The sequence below is a fragment of the Oryctolagus cuniculus genome, chromosome 21 (assembly GCF_051225735.1).
Source record: "Oryctolagus cuniculus isolate XC-2025 breed Fujian yellow rabbit chromosome 21, ASM5122573v1, whole genome shotgun sequence".
NCBI lineage: Eukaryota > Metazoa > Chordata > Mammalia > Lagomorpha > Leporidae > Oryctolagus > Oryctolagus cuniculus.
The window spans coordinates 31,187,007-31,205,320 of NC_142887.1; the positions used below are offsets into that span (position 1 = coordinate 31,187,007).

An 18,314-nucleotide genomic window follows, 5' to 3' on the forward strand; every position below is an offset into this window, starting at 1 on the left:
CTAGTTGGGTGCGCAGGCTCAGGCAAGGGAGGAAGCTGTATTGGTTTCCCGTGACTGCCATCGGAAGTTACCACAAGCTGGAAGGCTCTGCGATGGCAGAAATGGTTCTCTCCCCGCGCTGGTGCAGGAGGTCTTTCCTGGAGACTGGCAGCTCCTGGCCACCCCTGGCACTCCTTGGCTTGCAGCTGTCCCACCCCCGATGTGGCCACCGTGGTCACGCGGCTGTCTTCTTCGTGTACCTATGGCCATCCTCCCCCGACCTCCTTGTGGGGCCACGGGTCAAGGGCTCTCGGACCCACTTTAACCCAGCATAAGCTCATCTCTGCTAACTTCTGCGAAGGCTCTCCGAGTGAGGTCACATTCTGAGCTTCCCGGTGCGTAGGGATTTTGAGGGTGGGTACCCTGTTCGGCCCAGGACAGGGGCCTCTGCAAAGCCTCAGTCTGGCAAAGGCATCCGAGGATGGAAGGAGAAAACAGCCAGCGGCACTGCAGGGACGCGAGCCCTCTTCACTTTAGCGAGTCATCTCTGGCTTTCTCCGGAGCCCGCCCAGCCCTCCAGCGTCTGCCCACTCAGCGCCGATTACTGGGGCACCATGGATACTGCAGAGATTGCGATACTTAGAGGAGGGGGCCGCAGACTCAGAGGGGGAGCTGGGATGGGGGGGTGAAGGAGGAGGGGGCCGCGCTTCTGGGCATGGCAAAATTCTGCGCGAAGTCCAGGCAGGAGCACTGGGCGCGGAGTAAGGGGCAGGCACAGACAAAACAAAAATTCATCCACAGGGCCAAGGGGGCCTTGGAAAGGTTTTCAGCAGAGGTGGGAGGGAGGGCAGGCTCTGATTTGCATGTGAACATTGGGCTGGGACCTGGGACTGGGAGCCGGCAGGTGAGAGGAGGGGCCTGTGGGGAGTGGGGTTCAGGTGCAGCCAGGGTGGGGTTGGGAAGCAGGTGGAAAGGATCAGAGGGGTTGCAGGGTGGGGCTTCCTGAGGCTAACGTGGTGGCCAGGGTGAGGTGGGAGGGCGGGGAGAGGTCAGAGGGGCGTGGGGTAGGGTGGGCAGTGGCTTAGCTCAGGTCTGGGCTTGTTAACCCCAGGGGGCCGTCTGAAACCTTAGCCAGCCCAGGCTCAGACTTGGACTTGGAAGCCAGAAGTCAGTGAGCAGGCGGCCGTGAAAAGAGCTCGGGAGTACTGGGTGAGCTGAGTGGGGTGCGCATGGGACACGCCGGGTGTTCGGGGCATCCGTGAAATCACGGGGTGCCGGGAGAGGGGAACTGGTGGTTGCCAGGCGGGCTTGGGTGTGGAGTGAGATAGGGGTGCTTTGGCTCCCCTCAGAGGCCAGGCCCTGTGATGAGGGGTGGGGGCTGGGGCCTGGCCCTGACTTAGCCTTCCTCTCCACCTACCCCCCACCCTGGATCAAGGGCCAAACACTACAGATAATTACCAGGTGATGTGATAAATGCCTCTTGGCCCAGCCCGCCCAGCCCATCCGCCCTACCTGGAGAGAGTGCTGTGGGCAGGGAGGAGGGGGTGACATGGAAGGGGGCACTGGGGGCCCAGGACGAAGGCAGCTACAGACGTGGGCGTCCCCCACGAGGCCAGATCCGGCACAGCCTGGACGGTGATGGGTGCTTCCTGCAGTCCCTGCCCCAGGCCCATTCTTCTGGGTGAAGTGTCCTAGCTAATCGCAGTTCTAAGAAGCCGAGGCTGGCACCAGGAAGGCCGGCCCCCCAATCCCTGTGCCGTCAGTGCCCGCGGTTGAGTCTGAACCCAGGGACCCGGAGCCCTCACCCGTCTGCCAGGGGGCCTCTGGGTTTGGAAGCTGGACTCGGGCCCGGGAGATGCCAGGCTGGTCCTGCAGCCGAATGCTCCTGAGCCTTTGTGAGATAATTCCGGAGACCCACGCACTTGGCCACGCTCCAGCCTCTCTCCTCATAGGAAAGGTGTGTGTGCTGGCACCATGAACGCTGCAAATGGCACAGGGGTGTTGGTCAGGCTCTGGGGGCAGGGGTTGGCCAAGGCCTTCCTCCCCGACTACCCCTGGGTCTTAGCGTGGAGCTGGGGTTTTCCTTGTATCCCCTCTGTGTGGTCTCAGCGGCTCTGAGTGGTCTGGGTAGCCCCTGCCCGCCCCTGCTCTGTGGCTTCAGACAGTGGCCAAGAGTCCAAGGCTTGAAGAAGGCAAAGAAGCCAGCTGGGAAAAACCTGCCAATCGACCGCCGTCTCTTTATCTGCAGAGGTAGTGAGCTCCCTGGTGGGGCAGGTGTGTAAGCCAGGCTTTCTGGGATGCTGGAGTCACGGAGATTCCACAATCCTTGGGTTATTGAAGATACTGCAGTGCTGCGTTTGATGTCAGTGTCGCTCAGCCCATTGACATCGCACTGTCTGGGGTGATGTCAGGTTTCCACGCTCCCCCGGCGAGGAGTGGGGAGGGGGAGGCCTGAGGTCCTGCCTCCGTGCAGGTTGGGCACTGCTCGAATCTGGACCCATCTGTCTGGCTCCATCACAGTGAGGCTTCCAACACGGAACTGCCGGCTGGCCGTGGAGGCTTGCTCAATACTTCCTGGCCTAGCCCTCTGGTGCTACCGGAATCTCGCACCTGATGGCAGGGTGGGACAGGGCAGGGCAAGGCGGCGGTGGCGGAGGGGACTGCTAGGAGATGCCAGTTACAGGAAGTGGTTTGTGCGGATTTCCCTGGGCTGTGGGTCCCCGTCCTCTTTCAGGCTGTGGTTTCCTGTGCCAGGAGCTCCCTTCTTGCTTCACCAGTTCTACGTTTCCCCAGGTACAGGGGTGGGGCAGCCCCAGGGCTGTTGAAATAGAGAGGGCCTTGGGAGGGCACCATGAGGCCATTTCTCAGGAAAACAACAGGGATTGGGTGTTGAGCTACCCCTCTCCCCACCTCCCCAGCCTTGAGCCTCAAGGGCCCTCGAGGCTCTGAAGGATGCTGGTGCCAGCAGCTGGGCTGACTGGAAAACGAAATACACCCTCAGGTCCAGCCCAGGATGCCTGCATTCAATCCTGTTTCCTCCCCTATGGCCCCAGAACCCGGCCCCCAACAGCTAATGGGCACCTGCTGGGGTCTTAATGAGCCGGCTGGGGTTAATGGGTTACATATTCACCAGCCTCCCACTGGCTCTCAAAGTCCACACTGACCTGGCTCAGTGGCCGGCCTCAGCCACCGCCTTTTCCAGCTTTGACACCTTGCAGCTCAGGAATGGCGCCGGAGAGGGCAACAGGTCCTCCAGGAGCCCCCGCGGGTCACAGAGAAGACTCCAGCTCCTGCCGTGGTGGCGCCTTCCTCCTGGAACGTCCCCCACCCCCACCCCCGCACTGCGAGCCCAGCTCTGGCCGGATTTCCAAGGCACCCATGCTGGTGTTTGCCTCTGCCTCGGTCTCAGCGCCTGGGGCACCTCGTCCTTGATGGATTGCGTGGTCAGCCAGCCTCCTGAGAAGCCAGGACGGCATTTTAGCGGAAGAAATGGGTTGAAGCTGGGGCCGGGCTGGTGGTGGTGGCTGTGGCAGGGCAGGGGGCTGACTCTGCAGACCTTGACCTGAAGGCTGGGAGGAGGCACAGCCCCCCCCAGCCCCACAGGGGTACCACCCCGTCTCATGCAGAGGACAGGAGCAGGTGGCCCCAGCACCCTCTCCTTCACACTGGCACTCGCCCCAGGAATCAGGCAAGGGGGATACAGAAAGACTCCCCTAAGTCTTTTACTTCGGGTAACCAGAGTCTTTGGAGTGACAGCCCCTAGACCCCCCGACTTGTAGCCCCAAGAGTCGTGGAGAGGGCATGTTTTGGGGAGGCAGGGTGTCCCCTCCTCCCAGGGAAACCTTTGGCCTGGATCTGCTCTGTGCTGACACCCAGCATCTTTCCTTTTTTTTAAAGATTGATTGATTGATGTGAAAGGCGGAGCCACAGAGAGAGAGGGAGAGACAGGGAGGCAGATCTTCTATCCACTGGTTCACTCCCCAAATGGCCGCAAAGGCTGGGAACGGGCCAGGTTAAAGCCTGGAACTCCATCCAGTCCTCCATGGCTGGGGTGGTGGGGATCTTGTCTTCTCAGGTACATTAGCAGTGAGCTGCATGGGAAACAGGGCAGCTGGGACTCGAACCAGCCAGCAAAAACCCAGCCTCTTTCGTCCCTGCCCTGGCCACCGTAGGAGCTGGCCCGGCCCCAACCTCACCTGGAATAGTTCCTGTGCCTTTAAAACCTCCTCCCACCCTGGGCCAGCCAAGGGAGAGAGGGGAGGAGCTGGGTCGCAGCTGGGGATGGGGACTTGGTTCCTTGCTGGTGTGGACCCAGGAGCCTGGAGCCAGGCGGGCGGCTGGCTGGCTGTGTTCCAGTGCTATGTGACCCCGAAGCGTCCGCTGACCCTCTCTGAGCTGTGGAGGAGCTCTGGCTTGGGGCTTTCCAGAGGTTTCTGGGGGAGGCGGAGGAGAGGGGGGAGGGCTGGGTGCCATCTTCTGCTGTACCGCATGCTAGCCGTGCTCTGGAGGAGTCCCGGCCTTGGTCTGCCTACCTGCGCAGTGGGCGTGAGCTTCAGGGTGAAGGGAGTGAGACCAGTGTGCGTGGTTGCTGCAGAGGGGCCGCGCAGGTAGGCAGAGCCCCCGGCGTGTTTGCCGGGACAGGCTCTGGGCTGGAGTCTCTGTGTCTGGTCTGATAAAAGGGTTTGGGATCTTCTGCCTGGGCTTCCCGCCTGCTCTGCCTCACGTGTGTCAGAGGGGTGGTGACAGGGGACTGGGGGCAGATGGGCAAGGATTGGCATCGAGCCCCTTGACTTTCTCCCAAGAAGCCATGGCTGGGAGAACGCACTTGAAATTGAGAGGGAGGAATGCAGTGTGGAGGAGCTGAGGATCTGCAGCCCCTGGGGGCTGGGTGGGCAGCCCTAGGGTGGAGCCTGAGCTGGAGTGGACCCCACCCCTCACTACCCTACCCCCACCCCAGGCCACTGTGTCCTCAGGGCTGAGCTGACCCTTCTCTGGGCTCTGGCTGTGAGTGGGGGTGGGGGCAGGGCAGAGCCAGTTATACAAAGGATTTTGCCATCTTCTCCAGGGGGCGCCACCACCTTCAGGTCACAGGGCTCGGGATCCGGGTCAGGGCACAGGTGGCCTTGCCCACGGGTTTCCTGCGGGTCGTCATTCTAGGGAGCAGGGGTTTTTATTTCCTAACGCCGGGCGGTGGGGTAGGCGGGGGGGGGGGGGGACAGATTCAGGGCTGGGTAGCAGTCACGTGCGGCGTCCCCACAGCACCCCCCACAGGTGTAGGCCGGGCTGGGAGACCCCTGTGCTCTCCACATGGGGGCTGGCGGTGGGGGGGGGTGAGTGGCGCGACTCCGGGGCCAGCTGACCTTGGGCAAATTGCTTCCGCCTAAGTCTGCTTTTCCTGTCTGAATGGGCCCGGGGCTGCAACCCGGCTTTCCCTCGATGACACAGACTTCAAGCGGGCGGTTTAGGATTAGCAGAGAATCTCCAGGCCGGCTGCTCTGCTGCGTCCCGGGATTGTGTTGGGAGGGGGTGGTGCTGCCGGCCGAGTCAGCATCTCTGGGTGAGTGAGGCTTGCACATTCCTGGGGACAGGGAGCTCATCACCTTCTGTGCACAGCTTGCCCAGGGCGTCCGGGAGTGGGGGTTGGAGGAGGGGGGAGAGAGAGCCATGACTCAGGGAGCCAGTGACCCTTGTTCTTGGCAGGTGAGGGCCCAGGGGGAATGGAGAGCAGTGTCCAAGGTCCCCTGGGCCGGGCCCGCCGCTGCTCCTGCTTCCTTGGTGGGCTGGCCAGGGACATGCAGCAACTTGAGTAGGTGCAAGGTGGCCAGGCTGACACTGCTAGCCTGTGTGAGGTTGGGTGGGCTCTGGCCTCTCTTTGGGTCCTAGGCTTTTCACTGGGTTCCTGTGGCCTGGGGCACCAATGTTCCTGGGTGGACAGCAGAACCAGTCTGGACACTGGAACACCCCCCCCCCCCCCCGCCTGCCCTGGGCCTTGTTCCGGGCAATTGCAGGGTGTGGTGAGGCCTCTCAGGTTCAGGTTCAGGTTCAGGTTCGGGGCTGGTTCGGGGAGGGGGGTGCCTTCCCCACTGCTTTAGGAGCTGTTGTCTGGGACACTGCAGCTCTGAGTTCAGACGCTCCCCTAGCAACTGAATGGGATGGGGGTGAGGCGCAGAGGGGCGTTCTGACCCTTTGAAGGGGGCCGGGTCTGGAACCCCTTTCCCAGGCTCCGGGTCCCTCCCACCTCCGGCCCAGGGCCCTCCCAGGGCGGGTGTGACCTTTAGTCACCTGCAGAAAGCCAAGTCACTGTGCCTCCTGCTGTGACTCCGCCTGGCTGGACCTCTGAGCGAGGACCGCCTGTTCCACTCTGTCCAGACGCCTCCAGCTGCCCCTTGGGGATGCTGGGCGCACCCCGGCTGGCCTCTTGCCTGCTCTGGGACTAGGTAAGCTCAGAGGTCTTTGGGGTCCCACTGCCCCTTCCTGCACCTGCAACCCCCTGGGAGGTGCCCACCCCCAAAGCAGCAGGGGCGGCAGGCGTGGCTTCTCCCAGGAGGGGCTGGGGGGATGTGAATTTCCCAGGCGGTCAGTCAGCCCTGCTTCCTGCAGCTGAGGGTCTCTTTTGGACCCCCACTGCCCCTAGGGCCTCAGGTGAGCCCACCAGGGCCACCAGGAGGTGGGGGTGTCTGGGTTTGAAGCCCAGCCTTGCTGCTGACCCACTCCCTGGCCTCAGTTTCCCCTCCTAACTCTGATGGGGGTGGGAGCCCCGCCTCTGGCTTTCATATCCTTTTAGTGAGTCTTTGAGAAAACCAGCGGGGAGGGGGTAGGAAATGGTAGCCCAGGCCACCAGCAGGGAGTCTTCCGCAGCTGTTCTGGGGACTGCAGCTTGGAGGAGGGGGCGGGGCCAGGCCTGTGGGGTTGGGAGGAAGAGGCAGGGCCAGTGCAGCCCCTTCCCTCTCCACAATCTACTCCTCTGCTCCTTGGGAGCCTCCTAGGGCCCTGGGGTGGACAGGGACAGACAAGGAGACTACGGTGCCGCTCTCAGGGGGTCATTGCTATCTCACCCCAGAGCCCTAAGGGAAATGACAATCATGGCCTCAAACCATGAGGCTGGACCCCCAAGGCACCCAGTGGGATTGCGGGCTGCGTGGGCCAGAGCAGGGGGACACTGACCCTGCCCAGCCGCCAACCTCCAACACGTGCTGGGAACGGTCTGTCAGCAACGATTGAGGGCACACGCTGCTGGCCCGGCTTCCGAGCCACTTGGACCTCCCAGCATGGCTGCCTCCATCAGGAAGCCTGGACCCTGACCAGGCTGCCCACCAGGCCCCGGGGGGCCGTGTGTCCAGTCAGCCGTCAAGCCTGGGCAAGGGTGTGGACCATCTCTCACGCGAAGAGGGCGGGGCCCCATTGGCACTTTGGCCAGACGGAGTCGTCCGACTCTCCAGGAGGGATGCTGTCTGGAGGGTGGCCAGGGAGAGGCTCTGGGTGCTCAGGTTTCAGGCTCTCGGGTGGCGGTCCAGGTGCAGAGGGGCTGCTGTGGATCCCACGGTGGGGACATGCCATGGTGTCTGCTGGGCTCCCCACCCCAAGCCTGGGGGGAGCTGCACCTTCCGTGCTGGGGTGGGGCTCTGCAACCCTGAATGAGGGTCAGGGTCGTTGAGAGAGGGACCCAGCCTGTGTTCCCTTGCAGGGGCTTGTGGCCGACACCTGCTGTTTTGGAGGAACCTGGGTCACAGCCCTCACCTGCTGCCACAGCCAAGGGTACCTGCCTGGGCTGGCAGGAAGTCCACAGGGGACATGCTCAGCAGGCGAGAGCCCTCCCCTGCCCCGCTGCTGTCCCCATACCCCGAAACCACCCCCCCAATGCAGCCAGTGTTTGCACCTCCTGCGTTCTAACCCACTTGATTCTCTCCGCAGCCCTGGCCAGCGAGACCACTGAGGTTGCGATATCGGCCCTGCAGCTGCAGCAGGTGACTTTAGATGCACAGGGGCCCCTCAGCCCCTTCTCAGGCACCTGTCATGCTGGGCTTGCACCCAAAGCTCCTGTCCCCTGCCTGTCCTACTCAGTGCAAGACTCTGGCCTGTGTCTGGGAGGATTCCCCGGAACCTGTGGGTGGCTGGCAGACAGACCTAGCCAGAGACGCGTGGGTGGTGGGAGGTCACCGAGAGCCCCCTCCGCTCTCCCCCCACCTCCCTCCCCAGGGGCGTGGGGGGGGCAGGGCCGGGCCTGCTGCAGGTCCACCCTCCTGATTTTTCAGCAGGACAAGGAGGCCTGGTCGGGGAGTCTTGGAGAAGATTCTGTGACCGCAGGCTCCTGCAGGGTGTGAGCGGCAGCCATTCCAGCCAAGCCCTCTAGTCTCCAGGAGCCGCTTGGGGGGCTCCCGTCTGCTAACTGGCCGGTGAGTCCCAGCCCTGCAGGGGCTTGGTGGATGCTGAGCCCCGTGCTGTGCAGTGGGCCCCCGGGAGGCAGAGGAGACTGTGCAGAAGTAGGGGCAGGTGAAGTCTTGTTGGGAGGGGTCCTGTTGGAGATGGGGGTCTTTGCTAGAGATAGGGAACAGCGATGTGGGAGTGCAGAGATGGAACCTGGAGCTGCCGGCAGAGGGAAGGTTCTGGGCTAAGGTCTGGGGGCTGCAAGGAAGGAGACAACAGGCCCTGTCATTCTGAGGCCTGATTGGACTGTGCCCCTGCAGGTGGGGTCGGCAAGCGCCCCCTGGCCTGCAGAGTCATGAAGAAGCCGTTCGTGGTGCTGGGCCTGCTGGCCGTGATCCTCGTGTTGGTCATCATCAGCCTCGCCATCTGGCTGCCCTCCACCTCCAGGCAGCCAGAGCATGTCTACGCCAGGGCGGCCGTGGCCGCCGACGCCCCACGTTGCTCCGAGATTGGGAGGTGAGTGGTGGTGGTGGGGGCGCTGGGCTCCGGGCAGGGCTTGGGGCCAGCTGGGGATATGGGCCCTGGGCAAGGCTCTGGCCCCTCTGCTACTTGGTTTCCCCAGCCCTAAATAGACTGCCTGGATGAACAGCATCGTGCACGGGCATAGTAGCCTGGCCTTTCTCCTTGGGCCCTCTCGGTAGCTGGTGGTCAGGGCAGAGTGGGCAGGGACCAGCAAGGCCCCTTTTCTCAGCTCTAAGAGGGTGAGGGGGCTTCAAAAAGTTCATGGAAAATGCACACCAGGAAAAAAAAAAAAAACATTGTGGATTTAAAAAATGTTTTGCAGTGAAATACACATCTTTTAATTCTATTTTTCCACAAATGATTTGAAGACCCCTTGTGTCTGTCTCTATGGATAAACTTTTATTCTTTTTTTTTTTTTTTTTAATTTATTTGAGAGGCAGAGTTACAGAGAGAGGAAGAGACAGAGAGAAAGGTCTTCCATCCAATGGTTCACTCCCCAATTGGCCACAATGGCCCAGTCTGGGCCAGGCTGAAGCCCGGAGCCTGGAACTCCATCCAGGTCTCCCACATGGGTGGCAGGGGCCCAAGCACTTGGGCCATCTTCTGCTGCTTTCCCAGGTGCATTAGCAGGGAGCTGGGCTAGGGCTTGAATTGGCACTCTGATATGGGATGTTGGTGTTGTAAGCAGTGGCTTAACCCTTTGTGCCACAATGCTAGCCCCTAAGTCTTTTAAAAATAAAAGTTCTTGAGGCTGACACTGTGGTGTAGCAGGTGAAGCAGCCACCTGTGACACTGGCATCCCATATGGGCACTGGTTTGTGTCCCAGCTGCTCCACTTTCCTATCCAGCTCCCTGTTAATGCACCTGGGAAAGCAGTGGAAGATTGCCTAAGTGCTTGGGTCCCTGCCACCCATGTGGGAGACCTGGATGGAGTTCCAGGCTCCAGGCTTCAGCCTGGCCCAGACCGGGCCATTGTGGCCATTTGAGGAGTGAACCAATGGATGGAATATTATCCCCCACCCCCGTTACTCTGCCCTTCAAATAAATAAATAAATCTTGAAAATAATAAACCTCTTCTGTCCTTTTCAGGGCAGGGAGGCAGGGGGAGGTGAGTGGCAGGTGCACCCAGGAGGCGGGGCCCCAGGGGTTCTCACCAGCCCCTCCATGTCCCTGGCAGGGATGCACTGCGGGACGGCGGCTCGGCAGTGGACGCGGCCATCGCGGCCCTGCTGTGCATGGGGCTCATGAACCCCCACAGCATGGGCATTGGGGGCGGCCTGTTCTTCACCATCTACAACAGCACCACGGGTGAGTGGTGGGGCTGAGGCGGGGGGCGGGGCCAGTGCGTGTCCATCTGAGGCTGCGCTTGGGCTGGGGGAGGCAGCTGAGCAGCCGCCAGGCGCATGGGGGTGGGCAGGGACAGGGGCTGGGGCTCTTCCTGCCTGCCCACCTGCTTCTTCCTCCTAGGGAAGGCTGAGATCATCAACGCCCGTGAGGTGGCCCCGGCGCTGGCCTCTGCCAGCATGTTCAACAACTCCAAGCAGTCCCAGGAGGGTGAGCCTGGGGTGGGGCGGGGAGGGGGGAGTAGGGAACTGGACCCGGTGCAGGGCAGGGCGGCAGCTTTGGAGCCTCTCCCACCCCTTCCTGGCCTCAGATGCCCCCCCACCATGACCACTCAAGTCTATCACCATGGAGAAAAAAGGACAGGAGCGTCCGTCTTTTCCTGCCAAAGCCTCCCCTCCAGGGCCACCAGCAATGACAGGTGCCCTCCGTATCCGTGGGGCTGTGTCTGTGGATGTGGCCGACCACGGGTCAAAAACATTGGGAGGGGGGAAAAATTGCACCTGTGCTGAATGCTTGTCTTCGGTCCCTAAATGCAAACACAGCAGTCCCTAAACAACTATTTACATAGCATTTAGGTCAGATTACAAAGCAGAAGTCACCCACAGATGATTCAAAGTGTGTGGGAGGGTGGGGTGGGTTCTATGGAAATTACAGAGCATTTTCTAGGAGGGACCCGAGCGTCAGCGGGGTTTGGTATCCTGGGGGGAGGGGTGGGTCTTGCAGAGGGGGGGAGGCAGAGGAGGAATGTTTTGTTCTTTTATATATATATATATAATATATATATATTTGCTTGAGAGAGAGTTACAGAGAGTGGGGGAGAGAGAGGTCTTCTATCCACTGGTTCACTCCCTAAATGGCTGCAATGGCTGGAACTGAGCCAATCCGAAGCCAGGAGCCAGGAGCCAGGAGCTCCTTCCAGGTCTCCCATGCAGGTACAGGGGCCCAAGGACTTGGGCCATCTTCCACTGCTTTCCCAGGCCATAGCAGAGAGCTGGATCAGAAGAGGAGCAGCTGGGACTCAAATCAGCACCCATATGGAATGCCAGAGCTGCAGGTGGCAGCTTTGCTCACTACGCCACAGCGCTGGCCCCCGAGCGCATTGTTCTAGCAGCTCTGACGTACCAGGGGTCACGAGGAAGCAGATGCCCTGCTGGGTGCTCTTCCCTGTGAGCCCCATGTTTAACAGTGGGGAGGGATGTATGTTGATTGGTTTTACAGGTGGGGTGCTAAGGCCCCAGAGAGATTGTGCAAATTGGCTGAGGTCACACAGCTGGGAGGCAGTGAACCTGGGGTTGGACCTAGGCTGTCTAAATCCTGTTATTTTTAAAAATTAGGGGGGGGAGGGGCTGGCGCTGTGGTGTAGAAGGTAAAGCCACCGTCTGCAGTGCTGACATCCCATATGGACGCCGGTTCGAATCCCGGCTGCTCCACTTCCGATCCAGCTCCCTGCTCATGGCCTGGGAGAACAGCAGAAGATGGCCCAAGTGCTTAGGAGACCTCGTGGGAGACCTAGATGATGCTCCTGGCTCCTGGCTTCAGCCTGGCCCACCCCTGGCTGTCACGGCCATCTGGGGAGTGAACCAGCAGATGGAAGACCTCTCTCTGTCTCTGTCTCTCTGTCTCTCTGTAATTCTGGCTTTCAAAATAAATAAATCTTTTAAAAAATTATTTATCTGAAAGAAAGACAGAGAGAGAACTCCCTTTTTCTGGTTCACTTCCCAAATGCCCTCAATGGCCAGGGCTGGGTCAGGCCCAAGTCGGGGGTGAGGAACTCCATCCACCAGGGAGGCAGGGCCCCAGTTACTTTCAGCATCACTGCTCCCTCCTGGGGTCTGCATTAGCAGGCAGCCGGGGCCCCCTTCCAGTGCTTTTAACAGGCTCCTCATTCATTCATTCACTCACTCACTGTAGGGCTAGCTCTGCCCAGCATGGAGTGCACCTTGCAAAATCAGATCTGGCAGCTGGTTTCCCACGGAATCCCGGGTTCCTCCAGGCACAGCGCTGGAAGGCAAAACCCCTGAGTCAGATAGGGAGGTTGGGTCCAGAGAAGGGACTGGCCCGAGACTGGGGCTCATGTCTCAGTGCCAGCACAACAGAAAAGCCTGGGCCTGGGCTGGGGGTGGCTCTGAGCGCGAAGGGTGTGGCTGTGGCTCTGTAGGGCTGATACAGAACCCCAGACCCACAGGAACCTATGCATGCTACCATCTCCCCCGTCCTGTGCCCTGTTCTGCGTGCTGCCTGCCCAGCCCAGAGTGGACCTTAAACACCTCTGGTCCTTCCCAGCCTCACTGACACTGTCTGTGAAATGGGTCGGGGAATGTGTGCCCGCTAGTCTTCCCGCCGTGCACCTGCTGCGCGCGGCCACTAACGCAGTGTTCTGTCTCCCCAGGCGGGCTGTCGGTAGCAGTGCCCGGCGAGATCCGCGGCTACGAGCTGGCGCACCAGCGGCACGGCCGGCTGCCCTGGGCTCGGCTCTTCCAGCCCAGCATCCAGCTGGCTCGCTACGGCTTCCCGGTGGGCAAGGGGCTGGCGGCAGCGCTGATCCGAAGCCAGGCCGTGGTCGAGGCGACACCTGCGCTGTGGTGCGTCCGCGGGCGGAGCACAGATGGGTCCCTTGTTCTAAGCCCTGTGCTGCTTGGAGGCGGGCCGTGTGTCTGAGTGATGGCGCCACCCGCCTCTGACAGGCACTGGCTGTAGTTTGTCCTCGCTGGTGGGGGAGGTGGTGCGGCCGGGTCTGCCCCATCTGCGGCCTCACGGGGGCGCCTCTGCCGCAGCGAGGTGTTCTGCCGCAATGGGAAGGTGCTCCAGCAAGGGGAGACCGTGATCATGGCGCGGCTGGCCGACACCTATGAGACGCTGGCCCGCGAGGGCGCCCAGGCCTTCTACAACGGCAGCCTCACAGCCCAGATCGTTAAAGACATCCAGGAAGCTGGTGAGCAAGGCGGCCTTGGGACCCCATGGCGAAGCCTCCCCAACCCTCCCTCCCAGACCCAGCCGCCTAAAACCGTGCAGCAGGTGGAAGCTGGAGCCAGGAGGACTTCCTGGAGGAAGTGGTGCCTGGGCTACACGTGATTTGGTCAAGCAGAGAGAGGAAGGGACTCAGAGCAGGGGAGAGAGACCCCCGGAGAGAAAGGAGGGATGGGGGTGGCTTTGGCCAGAGGAGTTGGAGGGGCCTGTGGGGGCGTGGCAGTGGCTGCTTTCTAGGGTCATCTTGTTAGTGTTTCACAGAGGCGGGGATAAGCTTATCACATTTTCTGCCGATGCTGAGGCCTGGGGCTGCTTCCCAGGGCCGGGGGAAGATGGTGGCCTACACTTAGGAGAGACCCTGCAGCCAGAGCGAGTAGAAGAGGCCAGTGAGCCGGGCAGGTGGAGGTTGGCAGCCATGTGTCTGGCCATGAGTGTTGAGCACCATCAGGGAGGAGAGAGGGGCTGGGAGACAGACCTGACAATAGATAGCTACCTACCTCAGGGCCTTTGCACTGCTGTGCCCGGCAGGTGGACCAGTGGGCAGGCCCTCCAGGGGTGGCCAGGGCTCCCCTACCCCGCTTAGAGTGTACCCAGGCCTCCCCGCTCCCCTGGTGCAGCTCCGTCCCCCACCACGGGCCACCCTGGCCCTGGCCCCCACTGCTTGCAGGAGGCATCATCACAGCCGAGGACTTGAACAACTACCAGGCCGAGCTCATTGAGAACCCGCTCAGCATCCGCCTTGGCGACTCCGTGCTGTACATGCCCAGCGCCCCGCTCAGCGGGCCCGTGCTGGCCCTCATCCTCAACATCCTCAAAGGTGAGCGGCCCCGCCCCCACCCCGGCAGAGGGAGGGGCCTGTGACACCCCCTCCCCCTCCCCCATTGGCCCAGGCCTCACCACCTCACCGCCTAGCAACCTTTGGTTTGGGACACCTTCAGCCTGCTGAGCTCTCTCCGGGCCCCTGGCTCTGACCCCCCAGGGTACAACTTCTCCCCGGCGAGCGTGGGGACGCCCAAGCAGAAGGCACTGACGTACCACCGCATCGTGGAGGCCTTCCGGTTCGCCTACGCCAAAAGGACCCTCCTCGGGGACCCCAAGTTTGTGGATGTGACCAAGGTAAGGGGCGGAGGCCCATGGAGAATGAGCTCCCAAGACCACCGCAGCCTCATCCATTGCTGCAACAAGCTTTGCTTGCAGACCTACTGTGTGCTGGGAGATGGGCTCGGTGGCCCTTGGTCCTGGGGTCTCTGCCCTGTGCTACGGGGGTGGCAGCTGGGGGCAGACGGACTTGACAGTGGGTGATCGGTGCTCCCTGTTCTGGCCGTGTTCCTACCTCAGGGCCTTTGCTCATGCTATGCCCTTGGCCCAGGAGATTCGGGAGTGGATGATGCTTGGGGCGGGGTAGAGGTGGGGAGTGGTTCCAGCTATCATGTCGGAGGCCCTCGTGCCAGGGTGCCTGGCATTCCAAGGTGGACTTGTGCCCTCCCTCCCCCCACATTGACCTCTGACTCACCCGGGGAGGGCCCCCGCTGCCCAACAGCCCCTCCCAGCACCCAGATGGGTTCTGCGTCTCTGTCCCCTCCGGCCGGTGCTGCCTGGCGTCTTGTCTCTGTCCCCGGCTGTGCCTTCCCTCCCAGCCCTTGCACCCCCTTGCTGCTCGGAGCCACGCTTCCTGTTTACAAGGGCCATTTCCATGGGAAAGGCAGGCTGCTGTTCTAGAACCTTCCGGCTGCAGCCCATCCAGGCTGTTGCAGACAAAACGAACCCGAACCCCTGGCCCCGCTCCCGCTCTGCCACCTTGCTCTGTCCGTCTCCACCTGTCTCTGTCCACACACCTGCTCTTCCCCAGCTGGTGACAGTGGCCGATGTCACACTTCCGGCCGTATCACCTGCCGGAGCTAGGAGCGCTTCACACGCCCCCATCAGCGCGTCCCCGAGGGTCCCCGTGTCCTCTAGGTTCCAGGGGCCCCTCAAGTCCCCCTGGCGATTCTGCCATGACGTCTCTCTGAGTCTCTCAGCCTGGAACAGACCTTTGGCTGCTCTGGGAGTTTCCAAGGACAAGGGCGTGGCTTTCCATTCCCTGGGCTTCCTTGAGTTGGTCACTGAGTCCCTGGGGTGTGGGTGGGGGGGCTCTGTGCTCAGCCTCCGGAGGCCCCTCCTCTCCTCTCAGCCCTGAGGACCCCATGGCTTTGAGCAGCTGCCTGAGGACCAACGTCTCCGGCCCGACCTTGCCTGTGAACTCCACACCCCTGGGTCCTTGGGTGTGCGACAGGCGCCCGCCCCACCCCAGTGTTTCCCTCCCGAGGCTTCCACCATGATCTCTTGCGCGTCTGAGCCACTAGCAGGACCCTGTGGGAACGCCCCTGGCTCGCTCTCTTTGGCTCCAAGCCCGGTTAGCTCAGAGCAGAAGTCAGTGTCCTTATAAGTCCCTGGCCTGCCTCCTCTAACCCCTCTCCCTTCACCCATTTCCTTCCCTGCCTGTCACTCACAGGCCTGTACTGTACCTCAGGGGCTTTGCATTTATCCTTTATGTCTCATTCTGGTCTCCTTGCAAATGTCACCTCCTCTAGGAAGCCCTCTCTGATCACCCTCTCCACCCCCTCCTTTCTGGCTTGAGGTTTGCAGCAGCTTACCTGCTTGGTTCTGCTCTCTGCCACTGTGAGGGCAAGGATCTATGATATGGGGTGGGGGCACCCCATGTGCCAGTTTAGCCCACCCCAGGTTTTTAAAATGCATGCATATGAGAGATCTTCGAGAAGTTCATTGGAAAAGCGTATTAAGAAAAACCTATATGTGGATTTCAATATGTTTGGGTCCCAAATACACTTATCTTTAAAAAAAAAAAAAAGTCCTTTTTCACTTGAGAGATAGAGTTAGAGAGAGAGAGAGAGGTCTTCCATCTGCTGGTTCACTCCCCAGATGGCCACAATGGCCAGGGCTGGGCCAGACGGAAGCCAGGAGTCAAGAGCTTCTTCCGGGTCTCCCACGTGGGTGCAGGGGCCCAAGCACTTGGGTCATCTGCTGCTGCTTTCCCAGGTGCATTAGCGGGGAGCTGGTTGGGAAGCTGAGCAGCCAGGACTCGAACCAGCGCCCCTATGGGAGGCCAGTATAGCAGGCAGCGGCTTAACTTGTCAGACCACAAAGCTAACCGCTAAACTTACCTATAATTCAGTTTCCCATGAGCCTTTTGAAGTCCCCTTTGTGACTGCATGAACGAATGGACTCCCTGTGGCGGGTCTGGAGGCCTGAGGGACACAGGGACATTCCAAGTTGCTGGACGGTGACAGGGACAGACTGCTAAGGGGCCCTGTGCAGCCCTGGACCCTGGGGAGCCCCGAGGGTGCGGGGTGCACAGGAGGGCTGAGACGGGGAGCCACGGTCGGTTGGGGACTACCTGACGCCTGCTCGACAACCCTGTGCCCCCTCCCCGCCCTCCCTCCCCCCCACCTCCTCAGGCCAGCTCTGGGGTCTCGGCAGGTGATCTCCAACATGAGCTCCGAGTTCTACGCCGCTCAGCTACGGGCCCAAATCACCAACACCACTCACCAGACCGCCTACTACGAGCCGGAGTACTACACGCCCGATGGCGGCGGCACCGCCCACCTGTCCGTGGTCGATGAGGAAGGCAGTGCCGTGTCTGCCACCAGCACCATTAACCTCTAGTAGGACTGCCTGGTGGGGGCTGGGCAGTGGGCCGGGGGCTTCCCCCACCCCCTTCCTTGAGGCCTCCCAGCTTGGAGGGGTGGGTAGGGCCAGGCTGGGCGGAGGTGGGGGTGGGGTCCCGCCCAGCTGCTCTGACCTGGTCCCCGCTTGTAGCTTCGGCTCCAAGATCCTCTCGCGAGTCAGCGGGATCCTCTTCAATGACGAGATGGACGACTTCAGCTCCCCCAACATCACCAACCAGTTTGGGGTGTCACCCTCGCCGGCCAATTTCATCCGGCCAGGTGCGGGGGTAGCGACGCGGGTCTGGGAAGGGGCTGGCAGCCTTTGTGCGCGGGCAGGCCGGGCGGGCAGCCGGGCGGCTGACTGCTGTCCCTGTCTCCTCCTCTGGGCCCCAGGGAAGCAGCCGCTCTCGTCCATGTGCCCCACGGTCGTTGTGGGCCCTGACGGTCAGGTGCAGATGGTGGTGGGCGCCGCGGGGGGCACGCAGATCACCACGGCCACCGCGCTGGTATGTGCCCCGCCCCGTCCGCCGGCCCTCCGCAGCCCCGCCCCCAGGCCGCGCTGACCACAGGCCCACCCCTGTCCACCCTTCCCAGGCCATCATCCACAACCTGTGGTTTGGCTATGACGTGAAGCGGGCCGTGGAGGAGCCCCGGCTACATAATCAGCTCCTACCCAACACCACGACGCTGGAGAAGGACTTTGATCAGGTGGGCGGGGCCTGGGAGGCAGAGTCATGGGAGGGCAGGCAGGGCAGCCTGGCCTGGAGACCTGGGTCTCCCTGGGAGGTCAGGGAGTGGGCAAAGAGTGGTGTGTCCTTGTGCCTCCTGCCGGGGCCACCCTGAGCCCCTGCAGGATGAGGGCCGACACCTGCTCCAGTGGGTGCCTCCAAACTGCCCTTCCTGGTTACCTGGCTAGAAATGGCCCCACCTATGTCTTCAAGGCCCATGACCCCACAGGCGCCATCTGAGGCATTGGGGCCTCCTGAAGCCGCCTTCTCCCCCCCCCCCCCCCAAGGCGGTGATCACAGACCTGAATGGCCGGGGCCACGAGACCCAGATCACGTCCGGGTTCATCGCTGTGGTGCAGGCCATCGTGCGCACGGCCAGCGGCTGGGCAGCTGCTTCCGACTCCAGGAAAGGTGGAGAACCAGCCGGCTACTGAGTGCCCAGGGAGACCGGTGGCCCAGGGACCAGATCCATGCCAGGCCCAGGAGTGGGACTTTGGGGACAGTGCCTCTCCTGTGAGCAGCAGAACAATGCAATAAATTGGGGGTGCTGTGCCAGGCTCTGGGCAGCCTCGCTGGCCCGGCCCCCACTCTCTGGGCCTCAGCGTCCTGTGTGTGCAATGGAGCCGTCTGGCAGGGGGAGAGCGGAAGGTGGGAGTTGGAGATCTTGGACCTGTGGGAGCTGGAGCAAGCCTTGGTGTTCTCAGGAGAGCATTGTCCACTTCCTCTCCCCTGAGTCAGGGGACCA

At 61.7% G+C, this 18,314-nt stretch overlaps 1 protein-coding gene across 10 annotated transcripts; it reads left to right on the forward strand.

Moving 5' to 3' along the window:
- The first annotated feature begins 1,135 nt into the window (after window positions 1–1,135).
- On the forward strand, window positions 1,136–18,166 carry GGT1 (gamma-glutamyltransferase 1). 10 transcript variants are annotated; one of them, XM_089323623.1, is made up of 16 exons: window positions 4,271–4,408; window positions 7,664–7,781; window positions 7,891–7,943; window positions 8,235–8,372; window positions 8,664–8,859; window positions 10,043–10,173; window positions 10,333–10,419; window positions 12,599–12,791; window positions 12,984–13,141; window positions 13,844–13,993; window positions 14,156–14,292; window positions 16,654–16,838; window positions 16,993–17,120; window positions 17,235–17,347; window positions 17,436–17,549; window positions 17,857–18,166. In XM_089323623.1, the coding sequence occupies exons 5-16, from the start codon at window positions 8,699–8,701 to the stop codon at window positions 18,001–18,003; spliced, it is 1,704 nt and encodes a 567-aa protein (XP_089179749.1). In that variant the 5' UTR covers window positions 4,271–4,408; window positions 7,664–7,781; window positions 7,891–7,943; window positions 8,235–8,372; window positions 8,664–8,698; the 3' UTR covers window positions 18,004–18,166. The 10 variants fall into 10 exon arrangements, 9 of the variants coding, with proteins under 9 accessions (XP_089179754.1, XP_089179752.1, XP_089179749.1 ...); XM_089323622.1 differs by lacking the exon at window positions 4,271–4,408 and adding an exon at window positions 6,097–6,416; XM_089323628.1 differs by lacking the exons at window positions 4,271–4,408; window positions 7,664–7,781 and adding an exon at window positions 1,136–1,188 and having other exon boundaries at window positions 8,232–8,372.
- Window positions 18,167–18,314: the final 148 nt, after the last annotated feature.

What these genes read in the sequence shown, in the direction of transcription:
- GGT1 (XM_089323628.1), top strand. Translation starts at nt 8,699, where the DNA reads ATGAAGAAGCCGTTCGTGGTGCTGGGCCTGCTGGCCGTGATCCTCGTG. An exon ending in CATCCTCAACATCCTCAAAG is followed by an intron (nt 13,994 to 14,155) that starts GTGAGCGGCCCC and finishes CTGACCCCCCAG; the next exon opens with GGTACAACTTCTCCCCGGCG. An exon ending in AGTTTGTGGATGTGACCAAG is followed by an intron (nt 14,293 to 16,653) that starts GTAAGGGGCGGA and finishes GGGTCTCGGCAG; the next exon opens with GTGATCTCCAACATGAGCTC.